General features: G+C 47.2%; 5 protein-coding genes across 6 annotated transcripts; 3 read left to right on the plus strand and 2 right to left on the minus strand.

The window, feature by feature from the left end:
• The first annotated feature begins 2367 nt into the window (after nt 1–2367).
• LOC125514590 (putative F-box protein At3g16210) lies at nt 2368–6740 on the plus strand. Its single transcript, XM_048679927.2, has 3 exons — nt 2368–3531; nt 3981–4074; nt 6321–6740. Exons 1-2 carry the CDS (start codon nt 2415–2417, stop codon nt 4025–4027), a joined length of 1164 nt encoding a protein of 387 aa, XP_048535884.1. The 5' UTR covers nt 2368–2414; the 3' UTR covers nt 4028–4074; nt 6321–6740.
• A 767-nt stretch (nt 6741–7507) lies between these two features.
• On the minus strand, nt 7508–8399 carry LOC125514591 (protein H2A.6). The gene is made up of 2 exons (XM_048679928.2): nt 8113–8399; nt 7508–8006 (listed from the first exon to the last, which is right to left on the minus strand). Exons 1-2 carry the CDS (start codon nt 8287–8289, stop codon nt 7737–7739), a joined length of 447 nt encoding a protein of 148 aa, XP_048535885.1. The 5' UTR covers nt 8290–8399; the 3' UTR covers nt 7508–7736.
• Nucleotides 8400–11077: 2678 nt separating this feature from the next.
• LOC125515281 (potassium transporter 19-like) lies at nt 11078–14489 on the minus strand. 2 transcript variants are annotated; one of them, XM_087531185.1, is made up of 7 exons: nt 14203–14489; nt 13771–13905; nt 13200–13677; nt 13076–13126; nt 12716–12976; nt 12586–12638; nt 11078–12505 (listed from the first exon to the last, which is right to left on the minus strand). In XM_087531185.1, exons 2-7 carry the CDS (start codon nt 13873–13875, stop codon nt 11234–11236), a joined length of 2220 nt encoding a protein of 739 aa, XP_087387311.1. In that variant the 5' UTR covers nt 13876–13905; nt 14203–14489; the 3' UTR covers nt 11078–11233. The 2 variants fall into 2 exon arrangements, with proteins under 2 accessions (XP_087387311.1, XP_048536682.1); XM_048680725.2 differs by having other exon boundaries at nt 13771–13920; nt 14203–14486.
• A 2939-nt stretch (nt 14490–17428) lies between these two features.
• On the plus strand, nt 17429–18014 carry LOC125516052 (histone H4). The gene has a single exon (XM_048681539.2). It carries the CDS (start codon nt 17476–17478, stop codon nt 17785–17787), a length of 312 nt encoding a protein of 103 aa, XP_048537496.1. The 5' UTR covers nt 17429–17475; the 3' UTR covers nt 17788–18014.
• Nucleotides 18015–20907: 2893 nt separating this feature from the next.
• On the plus strand, nt 20908–22056 carry LOC147963772 (putative F-box protein At2g16290). The gene has a single exon (XM_087529231.1). The coding sequence runs from the start codon at nt 20908–20910 to the stop codon at nt 22054–22056; it is 1149 nt and encodes a 382-aa protein (XP_087385357.1).
• Nucleotides 22057–22770: the final 714 nt, after the last annotated feature.

A 22770-nucleotide genomic window follows, 5' to 3' on the forward strand; every position in this document is an offset into this window, starting at 1 on the left:
CGGGGAAAGCTAAAATTCATGTTTGGAGAATGATCCGGAATGGCCTGGTAGTGGGTCATGAGCTTTATCGACGCCGGATCAAGCCAGGTGTTTTTTGTGCGGCCTGCGGAAGGGAGGAAACGGTTCTTCACAGATTTTGGGTTTGTCGACACTCCTCCCAGTTTTGGCAGATATTGTCTTCAGAGAAGGGTGTCGTGGTGGCAGCACCACCGCTTCCTGTAGACTCCCAAAAGGCACTCTCGAGCTGGCAGTTGAGTTTTTTTGCGGGTGCAACTGAAGATGAGAAACAAGCTATGGTTCATGCGACGTGCGGGCTGTGGCTTGCCCGCAATGAAGCTCGTGATGGCAAGAGGATTGCTCATCCACATGAGGTTGTCGAAGGAGTCCACTCACACCTGGTGGAGTGGTGTAATATTCATGCTATGGAGGCAAAAGCTCCGAAGTCTAGCCATGTGCAGAAATGGGAGGCGCCGGCGCCGGGCTGGGTGAAGGTGAATTCGGATGGGGCCGTCTCTAAGCAAAGGAACTCAGGTGGTGGAGGAGGGGTGCTTCGAGACCATGATGGTGTGTTCAGGGCTGGGGTGTGTCACTTCTTCCCTCACATGGCGGATCCTGAAGTTTCTGAAATTCTTGCTTGCCGACGGGGTGTACAGCTTGCTGTAGAGCTTGGAATCCAGCGTGTTCATCTTGAGCTCGATAGCAAGGCTGTTGTTCAGGTGTTGGTGCAGCCCGAAAGGTGTTTGAGTGCGGTGGGTCCGTGGATTCAAGAGATTAAAGCTTTGCTCAATTCCCGCATGGAGTTTCACGTCGATTGGGTTCGTCGTTCTACCAACGTTGATGCGCATAAGTTTGCTAAAGTAGGTGTGGGTGATGAGTTATGTAAGGTGTGGTTGGGGTCTCCCCCTGACTTTGTTCTTTCTGTAGTCGCTGACGACATTCCCAGCTATGCTGGTTAAATAAAACTGCGGCAGCATTGATCCTCAAAAAAAATGCTAAAAAGGATTAAAAAAAACTCCCCCCATGCCCAGCCAGAAACTTATGGCGGCATCTACCCTCCTTCCAATAGTGTGTGTCCGCACCCACACGCGTTTGTGTCAGAAATGCAAAATAGCTACCCGACTCGACGAAGCTCGAGTTACCGAAAAAAATGTAAAGAACATTTTGAAATCTAAAATAATATCGGGAATTTTGTACGTCAAACATATATATGTGTGAACCATATAAACATTTTTAATGCATATTTTTATTTGTGGGCTACACAGAAAACAAATATGTGGATAATTGGACCTACAATTTGCTATTGTGGATCCGCTTTTTTGTAGCGCAAAAATGAAGGTATTATTTCATAAAATTAAATAATTGGGCACTTCTCCAGTTTTAGTTTTGTTTTGTTTTTCGCGAATCTCAATATTATACTATAAAAAAATTATCTTGAGTTCACTTTTGCAAACTCCAAAAACTCCCCAAACATGCACAAATTCATTTTATACATAAAAGGAAAATTAAAACCACAATCTGTTCTGCAAACTAAGGCGGTGCAATAATAATCACATGCCAAGAGTTGAATGTCACCATCATGATTTTGTTAACCATCCGTACAGTAAAAAAAGACCTAAAAAAAGAGCAAACTGATAGCCGGAGTCAAAATTACAGCCTTCCAGAAATAAAGTAAAAAAAACTCATCTATATGTTGTGCCCTACACCCAACCAAATTTATCCAGTCAATCAATCTCACCAATTCTAAAAAGGATTAAAAAAAACTCCCCCCATGCCCAGCCAGAAACTTATGGCGGCATCTACCCTCCTTCCAATAGTGTGTGTCCACACCCACACGCGTTTGTGTCAGAAATGCAAAATAGCTACCCGACTCGACGAAGCTCGAGTTACCGAAAAAATGTAAAGAACATTTTGAAACCTAAAATAATATTGGGAATTTTGTACGTCAAACATATATATGTGTGAACCATATAAACATTTTTAATGCATATTTTTAGTTGTGGGCTGCACAGAAAACAAATATGTGGATAATTGGACCTACAATTTGCTATGTGGATCCTTTTTTTTGTAGCGCAAAAATGAAGGTATTCTTTCATAAAATTAATAATATAACTCACGTAAAAGATGCATATCTGTTAAAAAAATAATATAGGTGTGTGCGCGTGTGTGTTAAATATGCATTCATTTTGAAATTATTTTTTTGAGAAAGCATTCATTTTGAATTTCCCCTAAAAACAGACGACCTCTCCATCGTGGGCTTTCCAATGTCCAGCCCAGTTTTGGGCTCTTCGTTGTCACTCTCACGGCCTGCATTCACTGGCTCGATCGCGTCTACTGCATCTACATCGAGCCTAACCCACGTCCCACACCGCATTCTTCTGAAAAGAAAAAAAAAACATCCCACATCGTAGGGCGAGATGAGCAGCCTCCGCCGTCGCCGCCCTTCGCCGGCGGCGGTGCCGCCGCTGGAGGACGACAACCTCCTCTCCGAGATCCTCCTCCGCCTCCCCCCACAGCCGTCCACCCTCCCCCGCGCATCCCTCGTCTGCAAGCGCTGGCGCGGCCTCGTCTCCGATCCAGGCTTCTGCCGCCGCTTCCGCCGCCGCCACCGCCGCAACCCTCCCCTCCTCGGTTTCTTCCAAGTAGACGACGGGCTCTTCTTCGTGCCTTCCCTCAAGGCCCCGGATCGTATCTCGCCCGAGCGCTTCTCCTTGCAGCACGAAGATTTGGTCGACCGCTTCTTCTCCCTTGGATGCCGCCATGGCCTGGCGCTCATCTACCTTCGGAAGCGTCTCCAGCTCCTTGTGTGGGACCCGGTCACCGGCGACCAGCACCACATTGCCGTTCCCCCGGGGTTGGACACGGATACATCCCCAATCAGCGGCGCGGTGTTTCGCTCTGCCGGAGACGTCCAACACTTCCATCTGGCTTTGGTAGGGAGCAGTGAGGGACAAATTACGCAAGCAGTCGCCCGTGTTTACTCGTCGGAAACCGGTGTATGGGGCGACCTTATCACAACACCGCTTCAATTCGAGGATGCTGCCCATTTTCGCATCGCGGTTTCTACGATCAAGCCTGCTGTGCTGGTTGGGGGTTCTCTTTACTGGTTGCTTGATGGGAGCTCGGGCGGGATCCTTGAATTTGATATGGATCGGCAAAGACTAGCTGTGATACCTATGCCAGTAAATGGCCTCAGATTTGTCCACTTCTCGATGATACGGGCAGATGGCGGTGGATTTGGTCTCCTCGTTTTATCAGGCTTCAGTGCCCAATTCTGGAAGAGAAGGACCAATTGCGATGGTGTTGCTTCATGGGTGTTGGGAAGAACCATTGAAATTGACAAGCTACTTCAATGCGAACCAGAGTTGAATGGGAGCCAATTAATACTAGGTTTTGCTGAGGACAATAATGTGGTTCTTTTCTGGACAATTGATGGCCTTGTCATGTTACAGCTTGAGTCACTACAGTCTGAGAAAGTCTTGGGAACCAAAATCATGGCTCACTATCACTCATTCGAAAGTGTTTATACTACAGGTAATATCATGTTTTACATCATGGGTATAATAAAACCAAGTTAATTGTTGATAATTGTTTGAAGTAATACTGTGCACACACTTTCGTGTTAAGCTATCAATTTAGTAGTGCTATATCAGTTTTTTAATTGCGACTTGACGAACTAGATTTTCAAAAGTGATGTGATTTGTGATATTTTGTGTCATTTAGTTGATCTAAAGAGGGTCAGAGAATACCCTAAAGGATACCCATTTTTTGCACCTCTACTGAGGAGCTAATAGTCCTAGTGTGCATTTTTCATTTTTACGATAATCAGATCCGGTTTCATTTATCTTTCCCTGGCGTTGTCTCCAAATTGATTTTTTTTCAAACTACAGCTGTGAGTTTTATCTAAGTATCTTGATGCCTCCTCATGTCTGTTTGGCTTTTTGTTGGAATGTCCTTGGTTGTTTGACTTTGTATGCTTGCAGAAAGAGGAATTGGTGGTCCTGAAGCTGTTCTTTTGCACAACACCTGAGATTCTTGTCCAATTAGATATGCTATTGTGATTTACTGGTTACGCAGGTAAGCTTACCTTCTGCAAGCAGGTTGGGGCACTTGAACTCTTCTTAAACAAAATGTATGGCTTTCCTTTTTACTGCCACTCCTCAAGTACAAGAGAGGACCCAGAAATGTATGGCTTTCCTTTTTACTGCCACTCCTCAAGTACTACAAGAGAGGACCCAGATTTTCTCTACAACACTTTGCTTAGATGTTGCCCACCTGGCAGTGGTGGAGCTTGAACGAAATATGAGGGGCGAAGTTAAGCAGTGGTAGGCACAATATTTGGAGAATGGTTTTTCAAATTCTGGAGAAATCGACCATACAAAACAAAATTACCCTTCCATGAAGAAAAACACGATTTAGATTACCTTGTAAATATACATTATTCTTGGCAACTTTAAATATCTCAAATAATTTGGACAAATTAAAACATAATGAAATTTAAATTGCAAATTGCTAGACGATTGATTTGTATAGTCTAGTCTCTTAATTGCAGCAAAATATAATGTTTGCACTAGTGGAAGTGTATTTATTAAGTTAACAAGGAAGGGATGCATCAGGCATGACAATGGCTGTGACTGAGCGAAACTGATTCTCACTTGTTAGGAATATGAACGAAATAGATCCCATACTGCCTTTTTCCCGCTAATCCCAGGCATGTCCAAGGATGTGCTAGAACTTATTTTGAGTGGACCGGTGGGGCAAGTGAAGCTGAACGGCAGGGTCTGACAGTCTTGGAGATGGTCCAGTGGCTGGCCACCTGTCACGCTTTCATGGCACACTGCATATTTGACAGTCTTTTCTCGGCACCCTGCTTCCTCATCCCTTCATTAGCAGCTCTCCATTCTCTTCCTCATGCCTTCACCCATCTACCTTCTCTTGTATTTGCTGATATTCTGCCCCCTCTCTATTGGATGTGCTCTTTCAGTTGCCTTCCCTGTCCATCCAGCCGCCTCACTTTCAGCTAGCTCCTCCCTGTTACTCTCCCAGTTCCTTCTGTTAGTGCAGGTTCTTCTCCCTCTACTCCTCTGATGGCTGATGACTTAGGACCCTTCCCCTTTTCTGCATGTGTTTGTGTCTGCTCATAGATGATAATGATGTCACATTAGTGGTAGCATAACTAAATACATCATCTTTCATGTGCTTCATGGATGCTCTTTTGTTTTACTTCTACCATTTCTACATTGCATTTGATCATTTTGTATGGTTAAGGATATATCAAGTCCTAGTGTAATTTGTATGCTGTTCCCTCTCATTTCCTTTATACTTTCTTTAATTGTACGGGCTTATAGCTATGCCATTTGCACATTTTACACTGTTGATATTTGGGGTCATTATGGTACCTACTCCCTCCGTTCGGAATTACTTGTCTCGGATATGGATGTATCTAGAACTAAAATACATCTAGATACATCCATTTCTGCGACAAATAATTCCGAACGGAGGGAGTAGTGAAATAATGACTATTAGAATATTTGTTCTAGTGTTAGCCTGTTTTCTTAAATATTTTCTCAGCATATCTTGCAATGTTTGTCTAACTGGAATATGTATGGGCGGCCTATTTTCTCAATATTTGGTCATATTCGATGATCAATACTTCATATTAAACACATGATCAAAATGGCTGGATTCACCATAAATACTGCTTTAATCTTGAATTGCATTTTTAATTAACATTTATCATTGTACGTGGTGGCCAAAGTACTGTTTTGATGCTGTACGGATTAAAATAGAATGTCATAAATTGAAGGAAGTGTATCTATTAATAAGACGATCCATGATCCCTTAATTGATGCTTCGACTGAATCAATCTAACTAAGTTTGATTTGTTAGCAACTAGCTAGGTAAACCAAATGTTTCTCCTTTCCTATTCCATGAGCCCCTCATATGCCCATCATAACAAAAAATATTTTAAATGATTTGATGAGCTAGGATCTTCGGAATTGGCCTCCTATGGAGTTCTTAAAGCCACTAATCTTTTAGCCTCTACTAACATCAAATGTAGCCAAAAAACTTGACGTTGGCGATGGAATTTCTAGGCGTGCCACTATTTTGCAAATCACCTATTGCTTCTCTTTGTTCGTATTGCTGGCATTGTGTTAATGCTGAGAGGATCCAAATTTGGAGATTTTGGTAGAAGTCCACAACACTAGTGTAGCGACGGTTACTGTTTGAGTCGTACAAAAATTGGGCGATATAACTTTAATAGATTTTGCATGAATGACTTGTGCAGATTGGCTTGACTGATGAAATTGATTGCTCTGCAGGTGTCTGGAATTACAGTCCGGTGGCAGATGCAGAAATGGCTTTTTTGATGTAGGTTCTTCCATTTTATATGCTGTGTTGGTGCTGGTATTAGTCATTGGTCAACTGGCATGAAGACACGACGGCTCGTTTGTGTTGGCGCTGTCAGCTATCTCGTTTGCAAGCGTTTGAGGCAAGCTAAAGTCTTCTGTCCCGTGTTGTGTCTGGTCGAGATTGCAACTTCTAATCTCTACTTAAACTTTTGTCTTCTTTTTTTTTGCGTGTGTGCGTGCGTGCTCACAGGTTCATACTATTAGATATAAATTTGTGCGTCGAAAAGATAGGAATGCTGCGGTGAGGGTATTATGAGTTGAATTTGTGCTACAGTTGTCAGGATCTCATTACTCTTGGAGAATATAAGATTGCACCCCGTTGTGTTGTTACCAGAGTGCCCAGGATGTGAACTGTGTAGAATTTGCTGTCTGTGGCTCAGGATGCATAAAGTTTCTGTTCTGTTTCTACATGAGTTATTTCGCTGGAATTACGTTCAGAAGGTTCTAATGATACATCTCCAGCTCTAAATAATCCCTCAACTGTGAAGCTGCTGCATGTGTTGATGCAGAGAAACAAAACCGAATGCCTTTTGCAACAACAAAAAAGAGGAAGAAAGAAAACCAAACCGAATGCAAACAGTGATGCCTGTTATTGCACGTTTAATCATCTATGTTTAATCTGCCCTCCTAGCATCTGTTTCTACTTTCTTTAGGTGAATCCAAAATAACATGTGTTTCTGGCTTAGTTTAGTTTGCATCTACGTACGTTTGAAAGCTTAAATTGCCTTCAAGAATACTTTGAGCTACGAAGGTCAAGCTATAATTTGCCATGTTTATCTGCAAGACTTCTGAAGCATCTTGCAGTTTGTGGTTTCAACTATTCCTTGTCCAATCTAGCATTTCTTGGCTTCACATGGAGGTGGAGGATTATAGGAATCGTCAGGCGTGATTTCTTCAAAGAATCAGTTCCCTGCATCTTGACTGGAACATGATTGCCTGAAATGAGAGCAAAGAGCAAGGAGAATTTTCAGATGATAGAAGACAGAAATTTCATACAAATGGAACTTAATAAGAAGTACTACTAGCAAATGCCCAGTAGCAAAAGCAGGCGGCAAGCATTCACAAGATCAATTGCAGACAGCCATAGACAAATGGAGTAGAACAGTAGAATTACTAAGATTCAGATGGATGCATCTTTAGTATAGTATTTCCCACAGAAATCAGAGATACAATGCCCACCCTTTTGCTCGACGAATCTGAGGAAAGGGTCACTAGAGACTACCAGGCACTACATACAGATCTGCCAACCAAACGACTACTACTCATCTTGTCCATGAGAAATGGAACAGAGCAGCAACACTGGCTAGGCTATGGGGATGGGGACGGCTACTCCTTGGTGGCTGCGGTCTTCTTCTTGGGGGACTTGGCGGCGGTCTTCTTCTTGGGCGACTTGGTGGCCTCCTTCTCGGCGGCGGCGGGGGACTTCTTGGGGAGCAGCACGGAGTTGATGTTGGGGATGACGCCGCCGTGGGCGATGGTGACGCCGGCGAGCAGCCTGCCGAGCTCCTGGTCGTTGCGGACGGCCAGCAGCAGGTGGCGCGGGATGATGCGGGTCTTCTTGTTGTCCTTGGCCGCGTTGCCGGCCAGCTCCAGGACCTGCGATTCATTTCAACCAAGAACGGAATCGGTCATCTGTCCAACACAAGAGGAACGGAGCAGCAGAACAGACGCTCGAGGGCGGCGAGCGAAGATATGCGGTTACCTCGGCGGCGAGGTACTCGAGGACGGCGGCGAGGTAGACGGGGGCGCCGGAGCCGACGCGCTGCGCGTAGCGGCCCTTCTTGAGGTAGCGCCCGATGCGGCCCACGGGGAACTGGAGCCCGGCCTTCACGGAGCGGGTCACCGCCTTCTTCCTATCGCCGCCCTTCCTTCCGGCCATCTTCTTCTTGCTGCTTCTCCGGCGACGAGGTGTCCCTCTCGAGGTGTGGGGAACACGGGTGCTGGATCGGGGATGATGCGCGCTGCTCTGTGAGTTTGTGGGTTTGGACAGCGGCGAAGGGCGCGGCTTTTATTGGAGACGGGAGCTTCGCTCGAGGGGGGAGCGATCCGCGTGACGCGGTGCGCCCGCCGTTGGATCTGAGGGGAGATTGCCGGGCAGGGGGAGTGATCCGTGGGAGGACCAGATGGACCAATCAGAGAGCAGCGATTTGCATCGTCCAGGATACTACTTGGAATTCAAAATGAGTTCAAAACCAAATTCAGCCTATGTTTTAAAAAGTGGCTTGAATTATTATTGTAGTTGGTAAATGACTTGAGTTCTGATTTTGCTGGTTCGTTGAAGATAGAATTGCTAGTTGGAATGAGGTGGGTGTCAATGCATTTTCTATTTGAGCGCTGCTATACGCACAATAAACTTACAGCCAATGCCTAAACGATACTACATCGCAGCGCCACAGCGAGTGTGCACTCACGAGATTTGGACACGAATGAAGTACCGTTCTCAAATCGTGCGGAAAAGCATGTCTATGCAGCAATTTCGTTTCTATTTGGATGTTCGTCCATTGAATTGACCTCGTCTCCCTCTCTTCACCGAGCTTCCCCGGTCTCTCTCTCTCTCTCCCTCGGCTCTCCTCCATATCAGCGCTATATCTCCCTTGAAATGGGGAGGCGGGCAGACCTAGCTATCTGGCTCGTGCCATCCATGCCGGCCCGGTCGCACGCTAGCACGGCAGGGGCTAAACCGCTAGGGTCGTGCTTGGGCCGTGAGGCTGGGCACATGAACTGTTTATGTTTGATTTTTCATATATATGACCCAAAAAACAGCCCAATAGCAAAACGGCCCAAAAATAGCCCAAACAAGCCAAAAAAGCATGTGCCCCAAACGTGTTGCACGACGACCGGTTTGCTAAATGTGTCATGCCTAGGCCGAGGAGTGAGGCATATGGGCTGGCACGACACGAACCGCCTAGTAAATGTGCTTGTGTGGGTCGTGATGTGCCATGTCGATCCGTTTGACGGTGAGAGCACGATCACCGCACCCAGTGGGCATAGCCCCCGAGCCTGATGGAGGGTCTCCCTTATTGTTCTAGAACATGTGTTGGGTAATTATAGTAGTATAAGTGAAGGTTCGGAGATTATTAGTGAATTGTTTGTGGTACACATGTCTGCCCCGAGTAAAGCAGCCGGTGCGCCTTAGGTCATCTCATGAACCGTTTCCATCAGTCTTGTCTTCGTGCAACGGACACGGTAGATGAATTCGGGCTGGAGATGGAGAACATCACCCTTTGGAAAAAAAGGATGGGGTGAAGATAGAAAAAGCTCGAAGCTGCTGAATGGGAAAAAATGTTTGTCATTGCGGGTGGTAAACATTCCAATCACACTTCCTTTGCCTTCCTTTGTTGACCTGAAAGTATTTGTGGAAGAAAAAACAAGCAGAGAAGAAAGTGAAAACATTCCATTCGCATGGGTTCCGCTTTCCTTCCTTGACCTGGAAGTATTTGTGGAAGAAAAAAACAAGCAGCGGAGAAGCTAAACTTTGTAAAATTCACACCTGGAATGCTGAGTAAAAAATGCTCATAAAAACTTAAGATCCTTTGGTTGTAGTCAACATTATCGTTATTTTCAACTCGAATTTTGTTGATCCTTGCGGGTTAGCCTTTTCGTGAGTCGATAGACCATTAGCATTTGCTCTTGCCAACTAGACTATCGGGTTGCGATCAGTTAGAGACGAAGAGTGGATGTTAGGTACCGAGCACATTTAGTTAGACGTCTAGTGAAAATAAAGAAATCTGAGTGAGAAATACACCCAGTTGGTGGACTTTAAGAAAAAAACCAACAAAAAAGTTCTCAAGGGTGATGTAGCCCCCCGAGTGCACTATAGCCTCGGGTTTGTGCCAATTAAGCCATTCGGGGCTCCACGGCAAGCGGCCCCGAATTAAGTTCCTGGTTTGCGACAATTAATCCATCCAATTATAGCCTCTCAATGTACGCATCGAGCCAGTTGAAATGGCCACATTTCTTCAGGACCTGAAAACGGCGACACTTGAATCCTAGATCCCAAATTCAACGGAAATAAAAGAAAGAAATCAGAGCATACAAATGACGGAGTACTCAGATATAACCTGCTTTGACTGTGCCTGCTATCGCACTTGACGAAATCGCACCCACGGTTCCCATGGTCTTCCTTCACATAGGTCAACCGCTTCAGAGGCTACTTGCGCGGGCAGTCAAGGCATCTTGTCGATGGCAATGGACCATACTGCGGCCATGATGGGCGGGAGGCCGAACTGGAGCTAGACATCTCTCGCCGCCCGGCGTTGCCGTGCTTCGTCGCCGGAGAAGAAGAAGAACGGGGTGGGGGAAGGAAAGGGGAGGGGATCAAGCAAGGGCAATGGCACGGGCACGGGCTCGGGGCTGGATCTGGCTCCCGTACCCTCTTGTAATGGCTTACACTAATGTGGGTAAGCTGTGGGTCCCGCATGCATGTGGATTAGTTGTGGCTCCGCGCTGAGGTGGAAAATTGGTGGGCCCAACACACCCGAGCTAACCCCTTGTCTCTTATGTTTTAGGGTTAAAGAGGGCCTGGTCGCATAAGAGCTATTGTTGCCATCTAAAACGTCACACACAAGCTATTTTCATCAACTACGTAGTTTTCGTTCCGATTCGTGTCAAAGATGTCGCGCGGGAGCTATTCACCCTTCCTAATTAGATCATGCCACAACAGCATGTAGGCAATCCAAACTTTTTTTTTCCGCAAGTGGTGTACAGGATCATCCAAGCCATGCAGAATTCAGAGGTTTACACCGCTAATCCATTTGTGCTAAAACTAAGTCGTCGTCATCAACAAGTTCTGCAAAAGAAACGCACAAGGATTGATTGATGTTCTATATCTCGTAGGTGATCCCGACCTTGAGCAGCTGATCCTTGGGAATGGCGAGCGCCTTGTGGCTCTCGCTGAGGTTCTTCCTCAGGAAGGTGTAGACGTAGTTGACCACGACCCTCTTCATCAGCGACGACCCCGGCGCGGCCACCACGTCCGCCTCGCCGGTCAGGTACACCACGCCGCGCTCCAGCTCCGCGTCGATGAACCGCTTCTCCTCCGCGGCCGCCGCCTGCGCCGCCCGCAGAGCGGCGCCGCCGTCACCGTCGTCGGTGTGCTCGCTGCAGGCGAAGGCGGCCTCCTCGTGGACGAACAGCTTGAGGCCGTCGAGGAGAGACGCGGAGAACTCCTCGGCGGCCTCGATCTGGTCGGTGTAGCCGTAGCGCGCGACGCAGCGGAACATGCGGTGCTCGACGGGGCCGACCCTCCGGAAGATGAAGCGCTCGGCGGCGGCCACCCGCGGGATGGGGAGGTTCTTGATGGACATGAAGACGAAGACGGCGTGCACGGACGGCATCTTGTCGACGAGGCGCGGGAACACGGGAGGGACGCCCTGGACGAGCTCCGAGTAGAGCAGGCCGACGCCGGGCACCCGGCGCACGTCGGGGCGGCCCAGGAGCGCCGCGAGCTTGGCGGCCGGCACGATGCGGTCGAGCTCGTACCAGTAGCGGCAGACGTGGACGTAGTGCCAGGTGGCCATGAGCGCCATGAGCACGAGCGAGAAGCAGAAGGGCAGGTAGCCACCCTCGGCGAACTTGGATAGGATGGACGTCAGGTAGAGCATCTCGGTGGCCCCGAAGACGAGGTAGAAGGCGGCGATGAAGGCGACGTTCTTCTTCCAGACGAGCAGCATGACGAGGGTCATGAGGTGGGTGGTGATGGAGAAGACCATGACGACGCAGATCCCGTAGGCGTTGCCGATGTTGGTGGTGGTCTGGAAGGCGAGGGTGACGACGATGCTGGCGGCGCCGATGAGGAAGTTGACCTCCGGGATGTAGACCTGCCCGGCGTACTTCTTGGAGGTGTGCACGACCTGCACCCTCGGGAAGCAGCCGAGGGAGAGCGCCTTGGACAGGATGGCGAACGCCCCCGAGAGCATGGCCTGGCTCGCGATGATGGCCGCCAGGATGGCCACGATGAACGTCGGCCAGAACATCGCCGCCGGGATCGACTTGTAGAAGGTGTCGGCGACGTCATGCGGGAATTTGTGCAGGTAGGATGCCTGGCCCATGTAGCATAGCGCCACGGAGGGGAAGATGATGAAGCTGAAGCTCAGCTGCATGCAACAGGCCGCAAAATTCAGAAAAATTCTCTGAACTAATAATGTACCACAGATCAATAGCACTAATAATGAACCTGAATGGCCTTGATGTTGAAATGGCCAAGGTCAGCAAACATGGCCTCCGTGCCTGCGCAGGGAAATAAATGATGAGTAGAAAGAAAGAATGGCATGCATCATCTGACTGACTGAAGTTGAATTACGTGCCTGTGGTGCAGAGGACGACGCCCCCGAGAGAGAGCCACGCCTGCTTGCCGTTCCTCCGGAAGTAGTCCACGATGTACATGGGGTTGAGTGCCCTGAGCACGGTGGCGTCGTGGGCGGCGAGGTTGTACGCCCCGATGCCGGCGATGAGGACGAACCACACCAGGATGATGGGCGCGAAGGAGTAGCCCACCTTGTCCGTGCCGAAGCGCTGCACCGAGAAGAGCATGAAGAGGATGGCCACCGAGATCCACACCACCTGCACTGTTTTCACATACATACATACAACAAACCACATTCAGTTCAGTTCGCTGACCAACAGCTCTTGACAAATGTTAGTAGTACAAAAACATAGGTTCGTACATTGGGTCAAGTGGGGCGCCTTCTCCCTGATCCCGCTCACCGCGGAGAGCACTGCAGCAGCACAGCCATCAATTAATCTATGAGTAATGTACTTGAAGTTGCTGAATGTATGTAGAGTAGGTACCAGAGATTGCGGGCGTGAGGGAGCCGTCGCCCATGACCATGGAGGTGCCGAGGATGGTGACGGTGAAGAGCGCGATCCTGGCGGCCTTGCTGGACTCGAGCCGCTGCTTCACCCACTGCGCCCTCTTGGTCTTGGAGCTGCCCGGCTCCGGGATGCTGTAGTTGGACACGGACGCGTCCTCGGCCTGCTGGTTGGGGATCATCCGGATCCTGGCGTAGCGCGAGATGAGCGAGTAGAGCGCGAAGGTGCCCCCGTCGCCGTTGTCGTTGGCGTAGAGCACGATGAAGACGTACTTGAGCAGGGGCAGGAGGATGAGGGTGTAGAGGATGAGGGAGAGGACGCCGAGGAGGTCGTCCGGGTGCCTGATGACGCCGTCCGGGAAGGTGCCCGAGTAGGTGTAGAGCGGCGACGTGCCGAGGTCGCCGTACACCACGCCGATGCTCTGGAACGCCAGCAGCACCGTCTGCCTCCAGCTCGCCTGCATGCATGCATGCATGCATACAGTCAGGCACAGCACAGCTGGTTAAGTGTACAAGTCAACAAGGTGATGGATGAGTTTTTGGTCGCTGACCCCGGAGCCGTGGCGCGTGTCGCCGGAGACCTTCTCGGCGTCCCCGTAGAGCGAGTCGTGGCGCGCCAGCGTCTCCCCCGCGGCCTCGGCAGGTTCCACCGACATGATCTTGATCTCGTCTTCAAGTAGCACAACCTGCCAAGCTCGATGCTGAAACAAGTAAGGGTTTAGTCTTTAGTGCGGTGGCGGATCTGGTTTTTGAGGACTTTACGAGAGCAATAAGGGATTCTAATTAGAGTGATCCAAAACAGATCCTCCTGTATCCTACAGGAGGATTTATTGGGTCGTCAGAACTCAAAACACTAGACAAGCCGGAATTCTCAAGGGCGATTTTCGTACGAACCACCACCGCACGGCCGGGCAAAATCGTGGGAAATCCACACGGCGAGGAGAAGGAGACGAAAGAAATGAAGAGGGATAGATAGATCATACCGGGGCCGGCGGGCGAGGAGAGGTCTGATCTGAAGCGGGCGCGACGGCGACCAGATTGATCGTCCGTCCTTACGGCGGCGCCGGCGCGAGAGCGGTAGACGACGGATCCCTTTGCCCGCTGCCGCGCTCCCGCCGGCTAATTATATACAGGCAGAGGCTGAGGAACGCGTAGAAGCAGCAGGCTATAGCCAGCCAGGCAGGCTCATCATCAGCTGCCTGCCTCGCCACAGCTCGCCGGCGCATTTACTCGGCGTGAATGCGAAGGATTTCTCCACCCGATTTTACGCGTTCGTCTCTTTCTGCTTCGTCCACGGCAGGAGCACGTTCTGGCGTTAGCTTCTTTCCCTTTTGGACGCTTGGAGTCGGACGCGGTGCACATAACTATCTTCGGCCACAAGGACCAAAACATTTCCGTGTTTGCTCGTCAAAATATTTTGCACTCAACCACATTCATCTCCTCCTGCACAAACGACTTGTATACGAGGCAGCCCAAACCCGCGTGCCGTCTTCGACCGTCGACGGTCAATGGGGTTATTCATCCGCACATCTACGTGGCACCTCGCGGACACGTCCTTCCGATATCCGCCTCCGCGTTTGTCGGTACTAACTAACATCGTATGCCACGGCCTATTAGTCGTAGCTGAATTTTGTTGTTGCTGTTAACCGTGTTAGGTGCACTAGCTTCATGCTAGCTCTAGTGACCCACGTGTGGCACCCAACCGCATGCCTCGGGAAAACGTGAGAGACATTTGGTGATGACCAAACCCTCTTCTAGGCTGGTTGTAATAGGAGTATCGTAGGTAGTATCATGCATTCCAGCTAGACAAATTTGATGAGGTGGCATAAAATTAAATGAAAAAAGAGAGGGCTGAGTATCATATCATGATACCGTACCATATTAAATGTTGTGCTACTATGTGTCATGCATGCTAATAAATGAGGTCATCTATGATACTAACATATGATACTATGCACTACGGACGTAGTATCATACACTAATATCATGTGCATGATACTAGTATATGATACTTGTCATTACGACCAGCCTTATACACTACCCATGTCCTCACTCACACGTCATTCATCTTCCCTCTGATAACCCTTTTTTTTCCTCTCTGACCACCGCTCTTGGATGACGCATTTACTCGTCGTTCATGCAAAGGATTTCTCCATCCGATTTACTCTGCACTTGTCGTTTTTGGCGTCCTTGCATTTGTTTGTTTCTGTTTTGTCCAGCCACGAGAGGACCTTCTTGCGTTAGTTTCTTTCCGTTTTGGACAGATGGTTTTGGACGAGGTGGACTGGAGCTCATCTTCAGCCAGAAAGACCCGAACATCCCCATGGTGTCGACTATCATTATTATGCCTTGCTTTCCACACCAAACTTGTGTGTCTTGGGATATTGGAACAACAGCCCGGGCCACGTGGTAGATGCCGGAAGCAGGGCCGATTACATGCCCCACAAACCAGGTATTGATGGACCTTTTTAACAAAAAAAATATAATTAGAGCAGCACCCTAGTATTACTATTACTAGTGGGTCCCACAATTCTATGAAAATATCACTAATTATCTCTACTATTAAAGACGAGTTAGGATGTACGTTTGTACGCCCAACTCCCCCTCCCCTCTACCCCCTGCCCACATCGTGCATTAACTCAATCGATCAAATCAAATCTTATAAAAACCTCAGCAAAATAAAAGGTTTCATTTCTTTGAGTCTCACATACCCACAAATCAAATCTTATCAAAACATTAACGAAATTAAAAAAAAACTTGCATTCCCCTATCAATACAAAAATTAAATCAAATATTATCAAAAACTTCAGCCAAATAAAACTTATCTTGTCTACCCTACAAATACTCAAATCAAATCAAAACTTACCAAAATCTAGAATATGACGAGTGTAAGATCTATGTCACACATGATTGCTGTTGAACCACTACAATATATATACCCCCATTGTAACACACGAGCAATTAGCTAGTTATATTCAATTTGGATACTCCTTACTCCTTAGAGAGTTCATTTTGTTGTTGAAACAATATCATCACATAGAACAAAAACATGAAGTGTGGTGAACAAGACAAGTCAACGGGAGGCGTCGGGGAGCCTCTAGAGGAGAAGACGACGCATGGTACGGGCAAACGTGCTCGCACTAACGATCATACCAACATTATCACTTTATCAAGTTGAAACAACTAATTTGCACTTAATCAACATATAAAATCATACTCACCATTCAAGCAAGTCATTAACACTTCACAACCCAAACAACTCCTACAACCCGAATAACTAAGTAAACAACACCAACCTGCTTTTTGACACCCCCTATTTGATCCCTGAAAATCTACGGCCACAACTCATTTCTAAGAATTCACATTCTCAAGAATTTGTAGCCCAAACAAAGGGGCCTTGCTTTCAGTTGGGCCTTGTGGAGAACCCTGGGAACCACTCTCAAGTTTGTCTTTGTTGACACCAAAACTTGGGAGCTCCTATTTAGCGCTTAAGGCGAAGATACTTCTATAGCACACGCTCGATCGACACTCAAATCACTCGATCGACTCGTTCTTTTTTTTCCTCTGTTGTATGCTCTCCAATGAAAAAAGTAGATATCACATTTTGTGTTAGTTGTTGAAATATAAAAGTTCATGAATTTTAAAAATATTTATAAATTCCGAAAGTGAATTTAAATCATTTACAAAATATGTTCAGAATTTCAAAAAGGTGATGTTTTTTTAAAAAAGTTCATAAATTTTGAAAAAGCAAACTCTGAAAATTTCATAAACATTATTTATGAAAATGTAAAAACAAACTAGATAAAACCCGATTGGAAAATAATAAACAAAAAAAATCCGGGTGCTTCACGAAAACTGTTGTAATTTTCTTTACTTTTTTTGAGACAATAAATAGTCTTTACATGAGCCTGCTCACTCATAGAACTGTTCCCGAGCTACCTGGGCCAAAACACATGAACGAGCTCGAATGTGCTCCCAAGGCCCAAAATGCACACAAGTCCACCCCGACCATCCTGAGAAAGCACACCTCCTCCCGCCCACGCCCCCGGTGACCGCCACGTCACCGATCCGCGCCACCCCTCCTCCCCCACCCACAGCCATCCATCACTCATCCGACGGCCCGCACCACGCATCACGCGGATCGTGCCCTTCTCATCGTCGGAAACCTCGCATCTATAAATGCCGCACGCCCGAGCTCCATCCAGCTCACCTCGCCACCACACCGCCGCAACACACACACACACAGAGAAGCCAAGATGTCCGGCCGCGGCAAGGGAGGGAAGGGCCTCGGCAAGGGCGGCGCCAAGCGCCACCGGAAGGTGCTCCGCGACAACATCCAGGGCATCACCAAGCCGGCCATCCGTCGTCTGGCTCGCAGGGGCGGCGTGAAGCGCATCTCGGGGCTCATCTACGAGGAGACCCGGGGCGTGCTCAAGATCTTCCTGGAGAACGTCATCCGCGACGCCGTCACCTACACCGAGCACGCCCGCCGCAAGACCGTCACCGCCATGGACGTCGTCTACGCGCTCAAGCGACAGGGCCGCACCCTCTACGGATTCGGCGGCTGACCTGCGCCCGCTGCTCCAATCTCCATGTTCTCGTGCTATGGTTTCGTTTCTGAATTCAGAGTGCGTGCGTTGTTGGTCCATCGGTCTGTGTAGTTAGTGGATGGCGATGGATCTGAATGCAGTCAGTTCGTCAGAGTGCGTGCGTTGCTCTACCGGTCTCTGTAGTCAGTTCCACAGTGGAAGGCGATGAATATGAACGCAATGGGATTGATTGATGGTTCTTTCTACTTGAATCGTCACCATCAACTTGTTATGCCACCTAAATTTTTCTCAGCAGAGAAAGTTAGTTCTGGTAATTTTCGTTTGGATCTTCAAACCATGCAGCACGCAGAGATCGAAATAGACAGGCGATTCAGCCCCCTTTGTTCTGTTCTGTTCTGTGCTACTTTCAGCACTACTTTTGGCGTTGGAATGCTGTACTTGGCGCCTGATGGCTTCATGATGAAAATGGAGCCGGGAGCGATCCTCCTGTTATTCTGCAATACCGTAGTTGGTTACGCAGAAACGTTCTCTGAACTTATGTGTTTTTGTCATCAGTCATACTCATACTGTATGTTCTAAAACTCTAGTGATGGCGAATTTTTTAGTTCAGTTAAATCAAATGGGTATAGAGTTGCACATTGCTCAACATAAAAGCCGGCTAACTTGTAGAGTAGTGACGTGAGAGAGAGGGAAAAAAATCTTACATTCATCTTGTCCTAGTAATTTCTTAGCTGCTATTTTGCTTCCCCTAAAAAAAGTTGCTATTTTGCTACAGGGACATAGTTTTCTCCTCTCTGATGATGTGTGCTCAAGGCCTCCATGAGCTGGCTAACATTTGAATTCAACCCTTTCAAGAGTTCTCTTAACAAATGGACCTTTTCACTTCCCCGCAAAAAAAAAGACATAGATTTTGATCCAGTCAAGGATAGGCCGGATTAAAGTGAAACTAACATTGTTTTGGATATGGTTCTACTACCTCTTAAGAAATAAAGCATCTCAATTATTCGTCTGAAAGACGGGGTGAATTATCACATAGAGCTGGAACACGTCTCTTTACTGATTGATAGTAAGGTGTGGAAACCTTCATGCTCGTCTAATTAGGATGGAAATATGATAGTGCACAACAAGATTGCTCATACGAGGCAAATTCTGGAATTATGTATTGGAGTCGTTCATTTCAATTATCCGCAGTTCATAATAAAGATGACCTTTTTCTTACAAGCTGCGGCATTTGCTCGGGACGAGCAAACCTTTTATCATGGGGGAGTTGATTAGTCCAATTTATGTGTACATGTTAGGCTTTGAGGAGTTTTACCGCGTTCGTGCACTAAATTTTCTCGGTATTCCACAGGTGACGTCCTTTGGAGTAAATAAAGTTTTATGAAAGAAATCCTAGATAATAGTGAACTGACCTGGACAAACATAACCAAGGGGACAAGGGCTAGTTGCCATGCAGCAAGAAGGTCAAGACATAGCTGCAAAGCAATATGTTGCTTCAATAAATATGTTGTATAATGATAGATTTACTAAGAATTTATTCAATAAATATATTGTATAAACGAGTTGAAAGCTGTCGTTTTAGTAGTACTTGGAGCCCCCACCCGTAATTATCCCATAAAACTCCATCACTCAGAAATATGACGGGGAAAAGAAACTGAAAACATTGAACAACAAAGAGAAAACATTGAACATTGAACAACTGAAAACATTGAACAACCGACGTAAAACACAATAGCCGCAGAGCAAAGGATAAGACGATCGACGGAGGAGAGGAGGTGGAGAAACAACATCCGGACATGAAGCCAGGACCGACATGAGGGGCGGCGCCGGATGAAACAAGACAGACGGTGATGGTGCGAGGGGGGAGGGGAGGAAGACAGACCGGGGGAACAAAAGAAAAGATACATTATAAAACCTGAAATGTTTAAGGACTAAAGTGTAAAAGAAAAAATAATAAACAGAGAAAATTTGGTTTAGGCAAATAAACAGAGAAAGTTTTTTTTGAGACAAATAAACAGAGAAAGTGAAAACTTTTTTTTTTGAAGCTAAGAAACTGAAAACTGGAAACAGGAAAACACGCGGCCGCTCTATTTGGCTCTGTTCGGAAAAAAGAAAGTGAAAGTGAAAAATGCAATTTCTAATATTTTAGGAAAAAAAACAGAAAACAAAGTCCAAGAATATTAGTATATGCTTGGCCCGCTTGTATGCCGAGGCTTCAGCCCAGTCCAACCAACAGCGCCAACCCCCCACCACACCCGTTCCGCCGTCGCTCCGCCTCGTTTTCAAGCTGCCGCCGGAGAAGGACGCATGCGAAGCACCGCCGCCGACCGCATCGCCGTCGCCGTCGTCTCCAACGCACGCCTTCTCTACAAGGCATGCTAGCTTTCCCCTTGTTTGTTTCTTGATTCCCACTTGATTTTTGTTCCATTAGAATTTTTTGCTTGCGTCAACGTTTCATCGTCCAGATCGATTGATACGCTGGCTGAACTTTGTTATTATTAGAGATAGAGCCGCAGCTGTTCTCTACTTTGTAGTACAGTCCATACGTCTTGCCACCATTAATTGCTGCGAGAAAGAGTTCCAGATCGCGTTGCCACTTTGATAGGGCCGGGCTAGATTAGATATTTAGACTCCCACTTGATTTATTTTCTGTAAGAAAGAATTTTGAACATACTGCTATGGGCCCTAGATATTGGATCGATGGTAAATTGGGAATCATGGGATCCATTGATCCTCTATGACTAAGACTACCTCTATCAGATACAGATAGAACTGTATAGCTGTTCTCTTTGGTCTATATATACAGATGGATGTGTTCTCCATTGCCTTCAAGTAATCAATGGTAGCTTAGGGACATGACAGACTGAGGCAATGTTATAAATATTTACTCCATTTGATTTTCGATGTTATTGTCAGCAGCATGCGAACCCAATCTCTTGCTGTGTTACTGTGTCACTGTTGTTTTTCATGTCAAAGCGCATATATGTTATCGCTTCTCTACCTGTTGCCTTTTCAAATGTTCACGTCATTCTTCTAATGTTTTTTCTTTTGATTCAAAATTTCTTTCAGAGAAGCTGCAGTCGCGGGTAACTCCAAGGTCTGCTGTGTTTGGGTCTGTCCCGTCTGAGGCTCTCAGCTATGTCCACTCTTCAAGGTTGGCCAGACCTCCCGGATGACCTGCTTCATTCCATTGTTCCTCGATTGGGATCCTTCCTTGACCTTCTTGCTTTCGCTGCCGCCTGCTCCTCTTGGCGTGCTGCCTTCTCCTCCTATCCATCCAAACACACGCTCTTGCAAATGTTGCCACCTCTCCTCCTCCAACCTGATGTTCATGAGTGCCCTCCTCGTCCTCGCCCATTTAGCAACAGCCTCGTGCCTAAACATTCATGCCATGTCACTGATTTAGCCAACCAAGGTACCTACATGCGTTGTCAGATTCCCTGGTTTTCTCATTTTGGTGAGAGCAAATCCCCACAAAGTCCTCTAGATAGTTCTTATTTCGGGGGTGTTTCCTATGGCCATCTCATCTTGTTTAACCAAAATCAATCATGTCTTGTTATTGATGTCTTTACTGGTGTTAGTTTCTCAACTCCGAAACTACCGGTCGATGAAAACACTTTCCTGGACCATGCTTCCCTCACGGCTCCTCTGGCGTCACCCAACTCATATCTCATGGTCACCAAAGGACGCCACTATTTCTTTTGGCGTGTTGGTAGTAAATCTTGGTTGAGACGTTCTCTTCACAATGGAACGATCGAGAAGGTCATGGTTTTCAAAGGACAAATATTTGGCATGGATAATGACTGCAGGCTCATTATCATGAACTTGGTACCACGGATCCGAATACAGAAAATAACAGTTGATCCTGGTGAAAGCATGCACAACAAATGGCATCTTCCCCACCCATGGCTTGTTGCATGCGGCGATATGCTTCTCCTGGTTGGTTGTCATCGATCTTTTCCATCAACAGGGGATACGTTTGAAGCTTTCCGCCTCGACCTAACGAGTGAACCTGCAAAGTGGGTGAAGGTGGAAAAGCTAGAAAATTGGGCAATCTTCATCAGCACAGACGACAGAAGCCAGCCATTGTGTTGCATGAACCCAGAGAGATGGGGAGGGAGGAGCAATTTTATATACTTCTATTTCCATGATTCTAATAATTGGATCAACTTTGAGCTGGACAAGCCACTGCAGGGAAATGCCTCTACTCCAACAATCTTTATCTGCAGAGGCCGTGCCAGTATGATGCAACCTACGTGGGTTGTGCCTAGTATGTTCTATTCGTGACCTGCTTGATGCATGGTTCTATTCGTGACCTGCTTGATGCATGGTTATTACTGCTCGCCGTGGTAGCTTCCCCTATAAGATGCCTTGACATTTATGTAGGTCTAGCCCAAAGAAATTTTGAACCTTTGATATAGTTGTAGTATAACCATGTCAGATGTAATTGGAATATGGCGTAGTCAGAGCCAATTTTTAGCCTCTTAGCTCAGCATGCATGAAAATGTTGTTTCAATTTATTTTAAGCAAGCTCTCAGCTTGTTCCGAAAATTTGCTCTTCGAGTAGAGAACAGAACAGTGGCTCATTTGCAGTTATGTAGGAGATGGTCACGGTAGCCGGAGCACTGAGGATTTTGCAGTTAGTTCATCCTTGAGGGCTTACTCAAGCTTATGCGCATATAAGAGATGTGTTTAGACCTTATAAAAGATGTGTTTATGCTAGCATAAGGGCTTAGGGGATTTCTAACCGATCCTCAATAACTAGTTAGAGGAGTAAAAACCCGGTTACTTCTCTAACCGGCACCTAGCCGATCCCCAATCGACGCTAGTGGAGGATAAATTATCCTCAGCTGCGCCACGCCTCCCTATATTTACTCCACCATACGGTGGCCGAGTAAAAAAATCCCACTTCGTCTCCTCTTCCTCTCCGCTTCCTTTGCTTCTTCTTCTCCCTATCCCCGCGCTGGCGACTCGGCCCCCTCCTCCCAATGGCTGGACCCC

The sequence above is a fragment of the Triticum urartu genome, chromosome 6A (genome assembly GCF_056163025.1).
Source record: "Triticum urartu cultivar PI428250 chromosome 6A, HENAU_Tu73, whole genome shotgun sequence".
In the NCBI taxonomy this organism is placed as follows: Eukaryota; Viridiplantae; Streptophyta; class Magnoliopsida; order Poales; family Poaceae; genus Triticum; species Triticum urartu.